Genomic DNA, 20204 nt, shown 5'->3' with positions numbered 1-20204 from the left:
ACCGAATTTCTAGAATATTAGCAATTTGGCCCACCAATTGAAGGCCTCTAAATTTTAAGAAGACCCAAATTGGTTATGCCAAAAAAAACAAAAAAGTAATATAAGTACTGGTAAAGGTAGATTTTGTGATTTACCTCGAGATCTGAGATTCCAACCAAGCTCTTTTCTATTAGTCTGTTGCTCTTAGTAGACCTGTATCAAAGAGCCTCTGATGTCAAAGTTAGATTTTAAAATAAATTTTCTAGAGCTGTCGTGCACAAAGTTTGCATGCCTTTTAGTGATATGGGCATGCCACTTTTATAGAGATGGGGGCGGGGGGAGAAGCCCTTTCGGAACATTTCTATATTCATCATTATCCCTAATATTGGTAATTGATTTTCTATTTCAATTTCCCTTTCTTTTCGGTTCCTTCGATTATGAGATTATTTCAATAAAGAATATTATTAATCCACATGCCAATCTCAAATTCTTAGAGATTGATCATTTATTGCGATTTTCGAGTAGGTCTTCGACCTTCCACTCTCGGGTCCGTTCTTGTTGTGTAAATGTTTTGTATTTTGTTATATCATGCAGAGTTGCAGGGGGTGAAGGGAGCAACACCCCTACCGAGATTCCAACTCAAATTTTTTAAGAAGTATGAAAAGGGATAAACTTCTTTGGTCAAACAAGTCGCCTTCACTCCCCAATGCCAATCCGGTCAAGAGAGAGAGCCTTAGTTAAATAGGCAACAACTAGATATTGCAAGATCGAAACAACAAGGGGTCAAGTGCCAAGCCAGTCGAGAGAGCCTTAGTTAGATAAGCAGCAACGGAGCAAGATTCGCACTTCGACTTTCAGTCTCATTCGTAGATTCCTGTAATTGATCGATGCAAGTTTTGACACGATCTGCTCCGCTTTCGCTCGTCTGCAATTCCCAATTGAATTAAGCGAACTAATATTGGAAAGTCTTTCAAACTTCGGAACAGCGATTAGGGCTAAACACCTGAAGGGCAATCATGTAATATTTTTTTTAAGAATTTTATATTTTTGAGATTTTCTTATTTTGAGGATATTTATATGCTTTAATAACTCCCGACTTTATAAATAGACATCTTTAATATTTAATATTTAATTAAAATTTTAGAATTATTTTTTTCACTAACCCAAAAACAAAAACTATACAAATTAAATTTAACAAAACAAATTTCAATAAAATCTTAAAAAACTTCCAATCCATATAAAACTCCGGCATACTTCTCCGGTCCATCTATTGCGAAGAACCTCTCTCTAATCTTCTGAAATGCATGCCATGTCAGCAAACTATCTGAACCGGCTTGGTGGCACTTCCCAACCGCCCGGTCCACTTGAAGCACACTCGCAACCCGGTCCAACCCACCATACAAGCTCTCACAGAACCTCATGAGATGTTTCACATCGTAAACTCTAGTCCCAAAATAAACCCTAAGAAGACTCAGAAACTCTCCAATCTCCTCTGGTAAACTCCTACAAGTCAAGATCTTGACCAAATACCCAAAATCATAAGCACTGTGAAACGTCACCCAACTCACCGAGTCATTACAAACGAGTCCAGACGACATCATCAACTCAGCAAACCTGAACGAGTCAATCCCGTTTTCCAAATTCTTCTCGAAATCGATCCCCTGTCGCCTTAGTAACTCAATCGAGTCAGGCGCATGCGCGTCACGTGCAACGTTGAAGTCTCTGAAGTTGAATTCCCAGATAAATCGGTTTCCGGTACCGAGATCCGGTAGGTTTCCGTCGGCGTCGGTGAGTGTGAGTCCGACTTGGATGAGATTTAACGCATCTACGTTAGTTTTGAGGATCAGATAGTGATCCGACGGCTGACGTTGATGGTAGTAGGGTTTTTTTATGTCTCCTTCTGGACGATAAACAACACCTGGAAACTCTGTGTCCATCGCTATGAAAGGGAATCGATCGATCAAGTCTTGAATCAAATCGAATTCTGATTCGAGATTTTCAGACCATACTTCTCTGATTAGTATTGGTTTTTTATCTGAATCTTTGCAAGACATGGTTGTTGATCTCTATTTATAAATCTCTCCTTCAGTTTCGATCGATAAGATCAGATCAGATCTTCTTCTTCAATGGATCTCAATTTCGATTATTCTTCTTGTTTTAGGGTTTGAAGATCGAATTGATCTTCGAATCGAGGGTTTGGGTTGAGAAATGGGGGAAGAAAGTGGGGGTGGTTTTATAAAGGAAACGTTGTTGCTTGGAAGGAGATGAAGAAAACGTGGTCTTGCCACTTTGGCTTGGTTTGACTGAAAAAGTAACTGATAAGCGCTTTAAGCTCGGCTCTTGGCTCATCAGTCATTCGGCTTGTGAATTGTTCTTACACGGAGCATTTTTGTGAGTGTAGTTTTGGTATGTTGGGCTGGATCGGGTCTGAACCAAATCCGATACATATCATCATCATCAGCATAAGCAGCAAAGCCTTATTCCAAGGATTTGGAATCAGTTAATAAGCCAATCATGCTCTTCCGTTCCACACTGTGCAAATCTATGTTACCTGGTTAGTCAGTTCGAATTTGAATTTGAACTTGAACTTGTGATTTACCAGTCTAGGGCAAACCTGATTTGTAGGGATGAAGAGAGAGAATTAATTTTTTTGGTTTGCTGGTTCAGTTCGATCACTTTTGAATTGGTGTACACAATTTTTCTATAAAAAAAAAAAAAAAAAAATTTAGGTCGTTAGATGCCGTTCACTTTACATGATCCAAAGGCATCTGATGGTATGCTGTAAAAAACAAAAAATAATGTATAAAAAATAAAAATTATTTTTTCATATCTTGAGATTTATATAGGGTAAAAGATAAAATATAATAAAGTTAGAGGGATATTATTAAAAAATTAAAAAAAGGAAAGACAATATATAAAATTGAAGGAATATTTTTATAAAGAGGGTCGAGAAGAAAATAAAATAAAATTAAGAGTTTTATTTTTCAAAATGTGTGCAAATTATATCAAAATTCCTATTTCAGTACAATATTCATTTTAATTCACAAATCATGTTTTTCCTTGAGAATTTGTCATTTTTATAATCAACGAATTTACTAATAAATTATCCGTGAAATTGATGATATGACAAAATCACTGGTATTTTATTTACAAATTTGTTGATATTAAAAATGATGAATTCCCAAGAAAAACATGTGTTTAGGAATTAAAATGAATAGTGTACCAAACTCATAATTTCATCATATTCAACGCACGAAATAGAGATTCACTCATTGTTAAAGTGGCAAGGGCACATAACCGAAAATCCTTGTCATGTGTATCTTGATGAAAATGATCTATGATTTTGTGCTCTTGTGTGAAGGCCATGCATTACGACACCTAGAGTTAGGTGTAATTCGTCTTAGAATCACTTAAGAGCACTCATGTAAATCTATATAAGATTCACATATGAAATTATATTAGTCCCGTGGTAGGGTATTTCTGTCAATTTAATGATATTTTTATAATAAAAAAGTATAATCGACATTTACTTTTGATGTTTCATTTTGAAAATTTAGGAAAGACTTAACGTACTATTTATAAGAAGAGTGTCTTTGGTCCCAATCCTCAACCTACACTCATGTTGACTTTAAACCTTTCCTTAAACTATGTGGTGTCTCGCAAATATTAGATCATTAGTTATTTGTAACACATGTTATTTATTTTTTTAACGTATTATTCTGTATAATTTGCATATTATTTTAATAAAATTACTTTTAAATTTTATCTTGTATTATATTTATTTTTTTGTATTGTAAATTATATTTTGTGTGTGAGTTTATTTCACAGTCTTATTTGTGGATTATTATCTTAAATACTGCACGATCTCATTTTGAAAGAATACGGTCATAACATCTTGTCACGTGAGGCACGTATCGTGAGCAATTCATTAGAGTGTGACACGTGAAACATTTTTTTTTTTTTACGGCAACAGAACCATTATAATTTGACCGTACAAACAAAAAATTAATATTAGTAAAAGCAGGTAAGGTCAAAGTTCATTTGAGTTGACGTGGTCGTAAGTATGTGTGAGATGCTTCTAATGAGTTTCGTTGAAACGTTCACACTTCGACGTGTGAAGCTAAGCCGACAAGCCAGTTTAAAAACAACGGCTTCCTTTTTTATTTATTTATTTTAAATATGAAAAATGACAAGTTGGAGAGTAGCACTCATGAGCTGTACAATTGGCAGTTAAATGTTTATCTAAGTTGTAACTGAGCAGAGAAAGTGAACTGATAGGTGCGTGAATACCGCGTGGAATATAGAGTCCGGTTCGTACTCCCTCGCGCATCATTCCACACTAACCTAACCCAATTATTTGACCAATCAAGCATCTCTTCTATCAAATTTCAAAACCATGTATGCCTGATCCAGAAAAGTGGGCCCGTCTATGATTGAAGGTCTGACTCTATACTCTATAAATAGAAAACATAAACCATTCTTAGAGTTATTTGAATCATTCTATATCTTAGGTTATCTTATTGTATCTATCATCAAAGAAAACAAGTGCATTGAGAAAAGAGCTCGTATTCCATTATTCATCTTGTGATGTTGGTGATTGATGGAAAAATCACTCCATCCATTTAATTTAGTCTAACAATAGTGGAGAAAACCACCAATGACATAAACAATACGGATCAAAGAGATTTGGAACAAAGGAGCAAAAGAGAACAACCCCTGCCATTGTTAATTCCAGAGTCGTAATACTCGAGAAGAGGTTTTTTGATGGAGAGGAATCGTCACCTTACAATATAATTCTAAGAAGATGATAGATGCACAAAATAAAGATAATCTCATCCAACTATTATCTAACAATGAAAGAGTAACAATACCAACATGATCTTATGTTGTGGAGTCGATCCAAAAAAAAAATATTAAGGATATAAATAAAGTTCCTCAGGGTTGAGGTATACTCATGGATCCACATCGATTATTATTACATTATGAAGAGAAAACTCTTTATTAGAGATTGCACCCTTTCATCGAATAACGAGAAATATATACCCCTAATAAACATAACTAGGATTTTATATATTATAATGAAAGTACTATGGTGAAATTATAAAAATACTTTTATTTGATGAAAGTAATAGTGATTTCTTGTTGATTATTTAGTATCATTTGACTCCACAACCAAAATAATCTTCAACCTCTAATAAAAAATTCTTTATTTTTTTGGTCCATAATCAATCATCTCCAACCTCTTGGGTTATGTTCTTTTACTCTCATCTTTAACATTGTTCAACCTATCAACCTCAAGAAGAATTAGATGGAATTTTTGGTAAAATTAAATTTTAGATAGAAAAATTAAGGATGTTGAATTGATTATAAATAATTTAATATAAAGATAAAATAGCTGGTAGAGAAAACTGATTTTTGGAAGAAAAAATGTAAGGGTTTTTGGGTAGAGGTTAAAAATAAGAGCACCTTGATCAGTTTTTATTGGTCTATAAGAAAAGACTAAGGTCAAGGGAGGTATGTCATCAATTTCAAAACATAGGATACATAATAAAAATAAAAAAAATTAATTGAGCAAAACATTTGTGAAAGAAATGCGAAGTTTGCTGTTATCCTTTTCTTCCTAATAAATAATAATAATAATGTGCAGCTACTTTGTTTGACCGCTTGTACTAACTTTCCGCGTTATACGACTCCTGTGGGACCCGCCCTTTTGGTCTTCCTGCACCGCCAAAAAGGAGGATCCAGCCTCTCAAGCCTGTGATTGGCCGAAAACAAAATGCCAACACAACGTTTAGTCAGAGTGATTTTTTTTTCTCACAATTTGTTCCCTGTCCAAGAAGATCCATTTGACATGTGGACATCAGCAATAAAACCGAGAATTTCTCTCGGGAAAACGAAAATTTGTTGATCCGATCACCGCCCGATACATAGAGCTCAGCTGACATTGAAATCTCCCATCACGGAGTCCGACAATTCGAAAAACGCAGACTAAAGCATTCAACACAACAAGGGGCCGCTCATGTCGGATCTATAAGAATGCATGTGACCCAGTGACTTGATTCTGATTTGTCGTCTTCTTTTCCGTCATTCAAAAATATCATGATCCGATGCTACGGATTTGTAAAAGGACGAAATTCTACTACCTTTAAAAGAGAAAATTTATTTTTATTTTTTATTATTGAATTTTAATTTTAAGTTTCGATATTAATAGTCATCTATTTTCAATTCCATGGATCAAGTTTGAAAAATAATTTTTTTTCCCTTAATGTATGTTTTTCATAAAATCTAGAAGGTTGTGGATAATGTTATAATTCATGTGCTCTCAATGAAATTTGTGGGTAGGATGTGCGGATAGGAGAGAGAAAATTTCTCTTTATTGTTGATGTCATTTGTGCCACATGTCAAACGGTTGTTGGGCTGTGAGCAAAAATTCATTCCTTTGATAGGGGTGTTAATGGGTGAGTTCTTAAGGAGCTTAGAACCATATTCATTATATTTATTACGGTTTCAAATCTTGTTTATTCCGGGTCTGAATCCAAAATAAATGGAATTGGAACTACCACAAAACACGAGTACCTATCAGTTTCAATTCGCAAGAATTGAATGAGAAAAAATATTTCAAGTCATTATAAAACTTTTTTTTCTTTCAAAAAAATAAAATGTTATCTACAAAATTATTAATTTAGTTATACTAAAGATACAAATTAATAATTTTTTTTTTTTAAATAAAAATTTATCTTAGTTAAAAACAATAAATTCTTAGAAGAGAGTTCATTTTAAACTCCAATCAATAATTTATATGAAAAATTAAAAATTTTATATAACACGTATTAATTTTGAAATAAAATTTCAATCATCTATAATATAAAAAGAAATGATAAAATAAACGGTTCCAAGTACCCGCGGGATCCATTGGATAGAACCTAACGATTCCGATTCCTATAGGTTCGGTTCAATTTTTGACTCGACTCTCACAGGTTCCTATAAGAAGGGAACTGGAACCACGATTTTAGATTTCAATTTCAGTTTGATTTCGGTTAAATGGGCACCCATTGACACCCCTACCCCTTTGCCTCACTTATCCATTGGGAACCTTTAATCACCTCTTAAGAGGATGCTATGACCCAAATTGGAATGATTAGACCACTTATTTCATACCTCTATTCTTGTGCTTACTTACAAAAAAATTTTAAACTCGAATTATATCTCCACATGCTTTTATGCATGCCAACTCAAGTTTGCTTGATAAGTATGAAATAAACATGGTAACTGATTATGTGCTTGTTTTACTGTTAAAATCCCATTGTTCCTTATAATATCATGTCTCAGATTCTTTACACGCATATTGTGACATGTGACAAATTTACACCATTCTATTGATCCATATATTTCTTAATCGAAATCTCTTTGGTTGGTCACTTGGTTTGTCGTTGCTTCCCCAATATATTTTTTTTTACACAATCCTACCCAACATGTTTGTTCATGAGGGTGTGAATTTTTTTCCTACTCAATGACCAATCACACCTCATTGGAAATAACAGATTTGAGATTCTCAACAAAATAATAAGAAATACATATGATGCACATTGTACTTGATCTTAATAGTAAGTTTATCGACCACAAACAGCCTAAAATTGAGTGGACTAAAATCTATTTAATGAACCCTTCAAAAATTATAAATCTTCTTCAAGACATCAAAGTTTCTGCACTACTTTAGTCAGTCAAGAATATTGCAGGATACAAGGCCCACCAACTGACATCAGATCAACGAGTCGATGTGCCGTATGTATACTACAAAGGGAAATTTATCACCATATTTACATTCTTGTGTCTTTGTCAAGTGCATGTGTTTTGGGACAAACCCAAGATTCTGAGAATACCACCACAGTAGAAATCAACGTCGAGGAAATCTAGTTTTAAGAGCATTTTTCATATTTCACACTAGCAATCCCATTCCCTAAAACAAAGCTTTACCCAAAGCAGAAATGTTAAGTGCGCATACGTAAGGGAATAATGAAACCTATAAGGTGTCACTCGATCCCTATTATCTTAAATAGGACCAACACGACATTACAAACAACATAATATATGTTATTTAAGTTCCACTATTCATTTACTCTTCTTCTACTAGAAGTAGGTACCTTCAGGAGGCTGTACCAGCTTCCGGTTATGTGGGGCCGCCATCTCCTTCTTCAGCTGTGTCAGAATGTCTTCCATTGTGTACTCACGTTGCCAATTCGCAAGCATCCCAAATTTCTTTGATTCGACCTGCATGAATATTTGCCAAATTAAAAATATACCCCACGCCATCATCAGTTAGAAAAATAATGGACTAAAGTATTACCACTCCAGTCTCATGGTTCACACTAGTCATATTGATCCTTGAATGGAATCGAACACTTGGAGGCTTCTCTGGATAATCTTTATCACAAAACAGCTTCAACTGGTAAATGCGACCTTCATGCACAGACTGAAACCAAAATAATGAGCTCATAAGCCATCTGTGTTAGAAAACAACTGCAATATATCCCAATGATATTTTCACTTTATGACATACTAACAATCATCCGACACAATAAGAGCACATCTATAAACAGAATCCTTAAAGAATAACCCGTTAAACTCCCCCAACAATGTAGATCACTAAAACAATGTAGTCTTAATGCTTAAGAGTGATGACTTGGTTCTTCCTCCGTGCCCTCAAAGACCCTCTTGTTGTGCTCCTAGCCTACTACCATATTACGTGTGGAGCAGTTTAATGTAAATATAACAAGATGCTAACCAAAAAGGGCTTACATTGTGAGGACCAATTATGGTACCAGTCCAAGAACGCATGTAAATGTCATCTCCATCATCCATTCCATAGCTAACAGTTCCATCCCCAATTCCCTTCTCTCCACGTTCAAGTTCCTCTAGCAATCTAAAGTTTCGAGGGACTGCATAGTAACACAGGCATAAAAACACCCGATAAATTAGTAAGTTCTCAGAGAAAGCGTCACATATACACACCAAGGACTTTCAATCTTTAGAAAAGTACTGGATTGTATGGCCCAGCTTTCTATTTTCTAGATTATTAAGTTGTCTATCTAAGGAGATGCTTAGGCAATTACTAATGCATCGCCTATCATATAATTCCAAGATTATATATATTCCACAGCAAAAATTAGAAATACAACCATGTTGCAGCCAACAAAAATACATTGTATCATGTGTATGTGGGCCCAGGTAAAATCAATTTAGCCAGCCCCAAATCCTTGGGATAGGGCTTTGATGATGATGAGATTCAATTATTCTGTGGACTCCAACTTGCAGTTTTCCATAGCATCATTGATTTGAGTATCCAAGTGAAGTCTGATTTTTTTTTTTGTTCTCTTGGGTTGGGTACTAAGCTCTTCAAATGTTGCTGAAGCTTTGAGGAGCACAGGTCATCGAGCTAAGAATCTTCTTATTTCATCAAAGATATTAGAGAAATCCTTGACTATTCTTTTTTTGGGAGGGGAGGATGGTAAATACAAAATGTTAGGGGCAAGTCTAATAAAATACCATATTATTTTTCTCCTTTAAATGTCGAAAAGGCGATTTATATAATGACCACCAACTACTATGGAATCATCCCTTATATGCCATAGTATGAAAAATGGAGAGGCTAACAGAGCAAGGATTTTGATGAAATACTTTCATGAAACATACAATTGAAGTCCAAAAGAGATAATTTGATTGTCAGTGAGGGAGGGAGAAAGAAATATTGAATGGCCATAGAAAATCCTTAGACAAATTAAAACAAAATAATTATTAGAGTTAGTCATTGGTGGAGACGCAAGTAAGTTTGAATATTCCCTTAATTTATCTTCTATCTAGGCCATTAGATGTGCTTATTATTATTATTATTATTATTTTTTTTTTCTTTCCTTCCAATCTTACCACTCATGCATCTCAACATCCTCATATATGGTCTGCCCAACCTACGAATATGCTCTTGATTGCCCAAAATTGTACTCCACAAAGCATGATGGGTCTTATTGTTGTCTCCCATTTAGTTGATTGACAAACGTCGATTGCATAAAATTCTGAAAATGCATCTCCCCTTCTATGGATAATCAAACCAATACAATGAAGATGACCGCTTCGATGCAATTACTACCAATCCATCTCAACAGGTGACTCATTCATTTGAGTATTCCTATAAAGTAATGATACAAATACTTTGTATCGGTCCTATCCTACTTATTTTAAAGCTCTAGTTTCTAAGGTCTCTCTCTGAACTTCTAGTTATACGTTTATCCTCTAGCCTCAAAAATCAATAATAAATCATTTGAAAATAACATACACTAAAGAATGTCCCCTTGAATAATGACATTTGGACCATCAATATCATTGAAAGGGAATGGAATACTACAAGAAGCAAGTTGCATTTGTACGAAGAGGAGTTTGAGGTTTAATCAAATCACAAAAGTTTGAAGTATATATTTATCCAAAAAGAGCTGAACTAGAGATAGAGACGGTGGATGGAGTTTCTAAAAGATTATGACTTTCCTCTCCACTATCACCCAGGAAAGGCAAACGTTGTAGCAGATGTCTAAAGTAGGAAATCTCAGGGATTGATAGTTGGATAAACCTTGCGAAGGTGGAAGATGCTAGATGTGACTGATGACATTGATCTTCGTGTTGGAAGACAAAAATCTCGAGCTTATGTTTATAGCTTGGTAGCCCAATCAACCCTGCCCAGAGGTTAATCGAAGCTCAGAGGGATGGTCAGGAATTGAAAAGAATTTGAGCTACCTGAGATAGAAGATGGGAAGAATCAATATGAATGGTCATTGAGTGCAGATGGTGGTCTGAGGTAACTAGGGAAGCTGTTTATACTAAATAATATTCACTTCAAAGAAGACTTTCTCAGTGAGGCTCATCGATCTAGAAAGGCCATCCATCCTGGAAGCACCAAAATATATCGTGATCTGAAGTGCCAATTTTGGTGGAAGGGAATGAAAAGAGATGTTGCAGAGTATGTGTTGAAGGGGCTCACATGTCAGTAGTAAAGACAGAACACCAAAGACCTGCAGGAAAGCTTCAGTCCTGGTTGGTAGTTGAATGAAAGTAGGATCATGCATCTATGGACTTCATGTCAGGATTACCAAGGACTTGACAAGGTCATAATGTCATTTGGGTGATAGTCGATAGATTGACCAAATTGGCACATTTCCTTGAGTACATTGAGTAAACATTATAGTCAAAAAATCATTAAATTTCATGGAGTGAAATTGTCAATTGTGTCATACTATTAGATAGGGATTCCTGATTTACATCTCAGTTTTGGCAGAGGTTGTAGAATGCCTCAGGGACCCTGTTAAAGTTCAGTATTGCATTACATCCGCAGATGGATGGTCAATATGAGAGCATCATGTGCTTTAAATTTCAAGGGCAGTGGGAGTTAACACTTTCCATTGACTAAATTCGTGCATTATAATAATTTTCAATCAAGTATTGGAAGGACACCACATGAAGCATTATATGGGAGGCCCATTAGGTCCCTTATCTGTTGGGCAGAGGTTGGGAAGCGTAGTCTTCTTGGACCAAAGATGATCCAAGAAACAAATGGGAAGGTTAAACTGATTAGAAAGCACCTAGTTGCTGCTCAAAGTTGTCAAAAGAGTTATGCTAACACTTGGTGGAAACCCTTAGAATAATAAATCATTTGAAAATAACATACACTAAAGAATGTCTACAAGAAATGTTGAAAGCATGTGCTCTAGATTTCAAGGGCAGTGGGAGTTAACACTTTCCATTGACTAAATTCGCATATAATAATAATTTTCAATCAAGTACTGGAATGACACCACATGAGGCATTATATGGGAAGCCCAGTAGGTCCCTTATATGTTGGGCAGAGGTTGGGAAGCATAGTCTTCTTGGAACAGAGATGATCCAAGAAACAAATGAGAAGGTTAAAATGATTAGAAAGCACCCAGTTGCTGCTCAAAGTTGTCAAAAGGGTTATGCTAACACTTGGTGGAAACCCTTAGAATATCAAGTCGGCAATCATGAGCTCTTAAGAGTAATTCCACGTAGAGGTGTGCTTCGTTCTGGTAAGAAAATGAATTTGACTCCAAGATTTGTTGCACAATCTTGAAATCATCAAGGGGATTGGGATTGAGGAAGTTGCGTATCGCTTGGCATTGCCGCCGCAGTTGTGGGTAGTTCATGATGTGTTCCATGTGTCAATGCTCCAGAAATATGTTTGAGATCAAACACTTGTCATTGAATGACAGGAAGTGGAGATTCAAGAAGATGTGACCCACGAAGTTAGATCCATTTAGACATTATACACCAAATGGCAGGTTTTGCGCACTAAGGCAATTCCCTAGGTCAAAGTAATGTGGCAGCATCACAATGCTGAAGAGGCCACATGGGAGCTGGAGTTTGGGTTCAAAAGGACATGCCTAGAATTATTCATTACATAAAGTATATCCCAAATTTCGAGGATGAAATTCTATTGTGGGGGAAGGTTGTAATACCTGATAAATCCTTCTCTCACCCTTCCATGATTATGTATAATTTGGGAGATCCTTTGATCTCCCTAATTTTTCTCCCAAACTTATCACACATGCACAACCCTCCATGATTTGGTTAGTTTGGGAGATATTATGATTTTCCAAATCTCTTTCCCCAAGTTTAATCCACACATGGCACTATCCTTCATGTTTGTTAAATTAGGAGATCCTTTGATCACTTTAATTTATCTCCCAATAATTTTCCCACGCAGGTACAACCCCCTTCAAGTTTTTATTCTATTTCTAACCCCCAATTATTTTTAAATTTTTTTTGCTCTAGTACTTCAACTTATAAACTACTTCATGCTCCTACCAATTAATTAAAATAAAGATTCCCAAAATACACTTAATTTTAATACTTAAGACTTAGGTTTGACCTTAAGCTTATGGACCTTCACTAAGGTCCATATGAAAAATTATCGGGTATTACACTACATTTTGATGTGAGCAATAAACAAGTCAAAAGACAACACTGGGCCTATTAGCATATCTCATTAGGCATTTCTTAGTCGTTTGGAGAAGATAAGGGAAGATCAAGAAATGAAAGTGCACGCATCACTTGGTCACCCTACATGCCACATGCGCACCCGTAAGCTCCCCATAGATGCCATATTGTGGCCAAGAGGGAGACATGTAGGTAGCAATTTGAACTGGTAGTATTGTGGAGACAAAGATATCATAGGTTTGGAGGCCATAAGGAAGATACAACTTGTGAGGTGCTCTCACGAAAGGTTCTCCTCTCTAGGTTCACTTCACCGAGAATGGCAACGAAGGCCATTGCAGCTCTTGGTGTACCATGACTCCTAACAAATTGCAGTGCAATGTCAAAAATATTAGCTGTAATAGGGAGCTGTAATAGGGAAGCGAATCTTGATTCTTGACTCTTCCACACTAGCACCAAGAATCATTGTACTTCCTCACAAAAACTTGCAAAATTATTTGAATATGAAAGGGGTTCTGAAATATGACAAGTGCATCATATATAAATGCAAATAAGGGTTGTGGAACTCAGGGAAACATTAATATATGTAGGTCACTTGCAACATTAAGTATTTCCTCCATAACTTAAATGCCACAACCAACGTAATAACGAATAACACTTATTGAATTTTTGTCATGTTGGGCACATATCCACATGGACACAACCTTTTTTTCGGTAGGTAACATTGTTACCAATTTTTAATAAGTCCCAATTTTTATGCACTTCACGATTAAATAATGAATTTCAAGATATCGGAAAAATGATAGATGATTTGAATGTACTAGCAAAAGGAGATGACCTTGATAAAGATGATGGTACCCATTTTACCGATGTAGCATCAGATAATCATGATACAAACAAAGGTGACATTGAATTTGATGATTCCAATCAGTGGATAATTCCAAAATTGAATTTATGATTATAATCTTTTTATATTTTGAATAATAAAACCTTGAATGTGTTGTGGACTTGTGCTTACCTTTGGAGGATGTATGGACCACATAAATGCAATGTTTGGTGATTTATTATTGTAATTTAATTTAGGATTTGATGATATAATACAAAAACACCACCTAAAAGGAACAATCATACAGTCCTAACCCCAACTCGATTTTTCCCCATTTTACGAAATTTTCCCCTGGACGACTTATTTCTGAAACCCAACTTGGTGCCTATGGTAAGTACACACATGGACACAACCAAATACATCCCAACTCACTTCTTAACAAATAAGGTAGTGCTACTCTTTATTTTTAAGATTTACTAAAAATATTACTTTAGAAATAGGTTGAGAAATCCATCCTCCATACACTAACAAATTAAATTGTTAAACACAACTATCATTTGATATTAAAAATCAAATTTTAGTTATAGTGTTTTCATTTTCTTTCATTCACTTCTTTTATTTTTATTTCAAAATAAAAATTGAGTATTGAATGTAGCTAAAATATTATATTTATAATGCATGTATAAGGGCATGTCCATGTTTTAGCTTCTCAGAGGCATCTTGCCTGACACCATGTACCTGTGTCGAACAATCCATGCCCGTGTTATATAGGCCACAATAAATGAACATACGAGTAACTAAACAAGCGGTTAAGAAATAGTCAAATGTAATTTTACATATTTACACATGCACAATAAGATTAACTCAATGGAAGTGACTTAATTATGCAATATGGTATATATAAACTTCAAATTAGAAACTATACAAGGGTCCTCACACTTCACTTTATGTGTAAAAAGTGGTACCCATGTTGTTTGCCTATCAGACCAGGTAAAATAGCCATCAATTAACATTCTTTTTTTTGCAACTAGACTATAATAAGTGCTGCCAGCATGACTACATAGATAGAAAGACATGATTTATCGGACAATTATCAGCCATAAATATAATTGGATCTAAATAAAATCAAAGCCACAAAAACCATGTCTAAGTACTAAAAGGGAAGAATGGATGCTTAGAATTCTACTTTATTTCCACTAAAGTCAACATCCAAAGAATAGTGACATGTATATCAAGCATCCAAAGTAGAATCAAATATGGAAGAAGATATTTATGGAATCTGTTTATTCCCAATTACACATCACTTATCAAATTCAAACTTTTTAATCTATTTCTCAACAATACAACATGTGCAATGTCATTAAAAACCAGTAATAAAAAAAAAAGACTTTTCTAAGTAACAGATAACAATCTTTTTAATGAATATCCAGAGAGAACCATATGAATCTACCAAACTAAACATATAAATTCAAATATAAAGTAAAACCATCAAAATTTATACCCAGACATTGAATCAATTTCCTTCAAAATTACTTCTCAACAGAAACCAAACCCCAAAAGCAAAATTGAGCAAAAACAACTAATTAAGTGCAACCCATCTGATTAACTTATGGATTCTTAGTCAAAAACCCATTTTGATTCCTGCATCAGATTGGTAAAATATAGTAGGAAACATGCAGAAACAAAGCAACCCATGAAATCCATCATGAAATGACGCCGGCTCATAAAGATTTCTTTAAGAGATGAGCAAAAAATCGTGAATTTCGAAGAACCCATAGAGCAGATTTCAATAAAAATACAAAATTGGAGTGATCGACATATAAAGAAACAAAGATTAAAAAAAACACATTGAAACAGAACGTAGTTGTTGAAGTCTTACCCACAACACTCGATCCTCCAGAGCCAATCGTCATTATTGATAAGGGTTTTCGTCTATTGGGGTGTTGAGATCAGATCGAGCTTAAATAATCTGGAGAAGAGAAGAGGAGAATCGCGAGAGAGAGATGGGGAAACCAAAAACAAAAAGGAATAAGGATGAAAGAGGGTGGACCAGGAGAGTGATAGGATTGGGAAGAATAAAGTTGCAACTAATTTATATATCTTATTTTTTTTTATTTTAATAATTGAATTTTTTTTTTAAATTGCAAAAATAGTGTGTAAATAATGCATGTGATGTGTGAAAAATTATAGGATTCTCTAAAGTTATATGAAATTTTTAGGAAAATAAAATTTGTGTTGTTGAGCCTAATATTCAGAAGAAATAAATACTTATGTTAGCGAGGAAGATGTTGAAAAATATTTAAATATATATATATATATATATATATATATATATATATATATATATATATATATATATATATATATATATATAATTAAAAGATTTAATAGAATATTATATATATTTTTTTATTTAATTCAAAAGGTTATTTAGATTGATTTTGGAATAAATCTCTATTTACTATCTTTGATAACACTTCTAAAATCTGAATGAGGATGGTCCACCTTTAAAATTTCGACTTCAGAAATTTTATTTACGTTTATTTTATTTTAGATTTAAATTTTATAATTCAAATTCAAAAATTTTGAACCAATGATGAGGGGCGTTGGTCAAACTTCAGAAGTGTTATCAAACATAACTTAAGATTGAAAAAATAAAAAAGGTGGAGATACAGAGTAATTCTTATAGTTATCTATCAATTGGTTTCAATTGCTTTACTTTGGAATTGGAATTATGTAAAGAAAATGACGACCATGGTTTCCCAAACATATCTTTTCTAAAAGTTACATAAAGTATATATCCACATAAATATATAAATAATGCATATAGAAATTTAGTTCAATAAATTAAATAGTCTCAAGCTTTTTATCATTTTTTTTATAAGCACTGTATCTTTTGTAATGGATTAATAAATTTGTCACCCGTGAGAATGAAAATGAAGAAAATCACATTAAAAACATTTTAATATCGACTTGCCACAACTTAAAAAGTAATATATCCATTGTGATTACAATATATTTTAAGCTTAAATTTAATTATTATTTCTTTTACATGAGATAGTTGTAATATGTCTAAAGAGTTGTTTAACCAGTAAATGTTGTTTAGGTAGGGGTGTCAATGGGTCAGGTTTGGGTCGGTTCCATACCTAGAATCGGACTTGAATTTATACATCTGTTTTGATTTCGGGTATAAGACTTTTAGAATCAGAACCGACCCAACAACTATCTCATACCCATTGGGTACCTGTTAAGATTAAAAAAGCTAATTTGACTAAATTACAAAGGCATTTTGCTCAAATGGATGATCACATTAGCATTCCAACACCACGACCCAAATTCAAAAAATAATTTTTTGGGGGCTGATCATAGGTTTTGAGAATGGACATGTACCGAAATTCCTCCCTAACTTTTTAAAAATTCAGCTGTGAAAAATAATTTTTAAATGTTTTTGTTTTCAAAGTTCATAGAATTTTGTTCTCTACAACCTTGAATCATCAAATCATTTTTTTAATATCACAAGATGAGTCCAAGGACTCTTAGTAGGGGTGATTACTAACTTAGGCTAGTCGGACTCTTATATTTGCTTGTACTTTTGAATTTTGAAAAGATATTGAATATTGAAATATCTCTTTATAATTAGAAAATTACTGTTAATTAATTATACTACAAAATAATAAATATAAACATCCTCTTAAATAATTAAAAAAATACCTTATTTACTCATTTACCCAATGGAGACCTGACCCTTAATGGGTCCTTAAAATGACTACCCATAATTGACCCAACAATTACTCGGGTCTCTCATAGTGGACCCAAAATCAATTAATCGGTTCCGGGTACATCGAGTACCCGTTGACACCCTTAATTTAGGTTGAATGTGATTGGAAACCATGTTTTAAAGGCCTCGATCCTTATTGTCAAGATGATCTCAAGATTATATGATTAAATTGTAATAAAATAAGACGATATGCACTCGATTGTATGCACATGAAGCAGATTGAATGATAAGTTAATTAGATTATATATTGCTAAACATTGTAAATATAAACCACAACATGCAAGAGGACATCAAAGTCATTTTCCTAAACTCAAATATATTCATATCTGACCAAGTGGGGGAAATGTAAACCTAAATATGGATTTCCAAAATATGAATTTACTGACAACTTAATGAGAACAGCATGCCAACTAAATTAATCAAACTTATTTCTAATGTGTTCTTGACTTGATGTAAAAGTTTTCTTATTGAAAATGCAACATTTTATTAAAAATAGTCTCATTTGATTTATTCCTTCTTTAGTAAGATGTTTTCATGCACCTACACATGGGGTTGTTCAATATTTTTGTTGAGTTTAGTTTAATCTTACATCGGACACTCATTGTCAATTGGTTTTGATTTGGACCCCCAAATTTATCTTAGTATCAGAACAGACTTTTCTCTTATTCATATCACTCAGTTCATATCTCCACGTGTTTTGGCCCACATGTGCATGGGCATGTTGAGTTTAGCTTAATCCCTCTCCTTATAAGTTCTTGGCCCTCTCCACTTATTGACAATTGATTTTGAGTTGAACCCCAAATTTATCAAATTTTGCCATGTCTTTTAAGCTCCATTGAGAAGAAGTAAATTAGCCAACATTTTGTTTGTTTATTTTTCCTTCTCGACTCCTAGTCATCAAGGGTTTTGCTAAAAGCCACATATGATAATGCCATATTGCTTGATGGTAGAGAATGCTCGGTCTATCATGCTAGAACGAGACACATTGAAATGCTAGATTATACTTCAATGGGGGAAAATTTGTTTGTGGTGATATTTCCATTCAATATCTATCTATGATTGATCAAATTAAGGACATATTCACCAAAGGATTCAATTTCACAATATTTTAACATTGAAAGACCAAGCCCACTGTCAACGAGTTTCCACTCCACTTAAAGGGATGAGTTAGCGATGATATTGTTGCCACCTAAGTGATTGCCTCATCAGCCATGTTCTCTATAGCTACTTGTTATCTCGACATCATCCACACACTTAAGCATAACCTCATCAACCATATTACCTAACTTTTCTAACTTCTGCGACTCCTTGTAACGAGTCATATTTTCCCTTTCTGTAAAACTGCTAATGTACTTTAATTTATTTAATAGAATCTAAGGATGATTAAAATAATCTTGCTCATTGAATCTATTGAGAATTTTTCATTTATGAGACAGGTTGGGCTGGCTCACTTGAGCTTCGTTAGACCATGTACTTGATCTACTCCACCGTGCTAATACGTTTGGCATATATAACTTATATATGTATGTACTTGATCTACTCTTTTCGATAATACAGCACATCGAAGCTTAGTGGATGCTTTTCAATATATCACATATGACAAGACTTGGCTTATTGAATTTATGTGATAAATCAAGTTTACCAGCTTATGTTTTGCCCATGTACTTGTCGTATCGTAGCAGTTACACATATTTTACTATTATGTTAAGGGCACTGCGCATTATGGCCTTCATATGATCACATACTTGTTCATCTAATAGGGTTGTGAGAAGCATTGGTTAGTTGTCTTGACAATCTTCGATCCATAATTGTGCTTTTGTATTTCTTTGGACCTAAATTAATCATGTGACATACCAAAAACAACCCATTGTTTTTTGCTCAAGTATTAAAGTTCAATATAGAGCATTAGTAATAATTGCAACATATATCCGATGGTTGTCTATTTTTTTTCAAGAACTTTATGTTCCCTTAATAGTAATCTTCTCTCATTCACTACGTGTCCTTATATAGCATCCAATCCTACATGCTCAGACCAAACACATCGAGATAGATTTATTATTATTTCCTCCAAGAAAGAGTGACACATGGAGCTTCGCCTCATATTTATTGTAAGTTTTGATCAATATGTGAATGTTTGTACTAAAGGACTCTCACCTGCCAGGTACAAAGTGCTACGTGACAAGATGATGGTTCACTTGTGTGTGTGATCCATCAACTTCAAGGAGGACATAAAATCCATGATTTAAAACACATCTCTCTCAATGGTTACAGATAACAAATCGACCCATAAGTTTTCTCCTTGCTTGTAGACTGGGGTCTCGATATTATCTACAATGTGTTATCTCCTAAATTACGAATCTCCTCGTACTTATCTCTAACCATTTGTAAATCTCCTAATTTTTTTCTTATGTAACTTGGTATATATATATAGAGTTATTTTGACAAAATCCTAGACAACATTCTAGACAAAATTTTGTCGTATATGACTAAAAATTTGGATTTGGCTGATTTTTTGTAAGGATGATCTCTATAGTCAGTAGATCATTCTTACAAAAAATCAGCAAATTTTGAAATTTCTAATCCCGTGAAAAGTGATTACAAACCAACAGTAAAATTTTGATGATTCACAAT

The 20204-nt window shown here is 34.1% G+C and overlaps 1 protein-coding gene and 1 pseudogene across 1 annotated transcript; both read right to left on the bottom strand.

Annotated features, from left to right (window-relative positions):
• Positions 1 to 1076: 1076 nt before the first annotated feature.
• Positions 1077 to 2211, bottom strand: LOC147395555 (putative CCR4-associated factor 1 homolog 11 pseudogene; annotated as a pseudogene).
• A 5679-nt stretch (positions 2212 to 7890) lies between these two features.
• LOC147395554 (ubiquitin-conjugating enzyme E2 variant 1C) lies at positions 7891 to 15869 on the bottom strand. The gene is made up of 4 exons (XM_086450581.1): positions 15675 to 15869; positions 8776 to 8915; positions 8324 to 8449; positions 7891 to 8247 (listed from the first exon to the last, which is right to left on the bottom strand). Exons 1-4 carry the CDS (start codon positions 15706 to 15708, stop codon positions 8107 to 8109), a joined length of 441 nt encoding a protein of 146 aa, XP_086306707.1. The 5' UTR covers positions 15709 to 15869; the 3' UTR covers positions 7891 to 8106.
• Positions 15870 to 20204: the final 4335 nt, after the last annotated feature.

The sequence above is a fragment of the Akebia trifoliata genome, chromosome 8 (assembly GCF_017979445.1).
Source record: "Akebia trifoliata isolate Shusen 1 chromosome 8, ASM1797944v1, whole genome shotgun sequence".
Lineage (NCBI taxonomy): Eukaryota > Viridiplantae > Streptophyta > Magnoliopsida > Ranunculales > Lardizabalaceae > Akebia > Akebia trifoliata.
The sequence above is the reverse complement of the archived record's forward strand: the minus strand, read 5'-3'. Positions and strand labels throughout refer to the sequence as shown.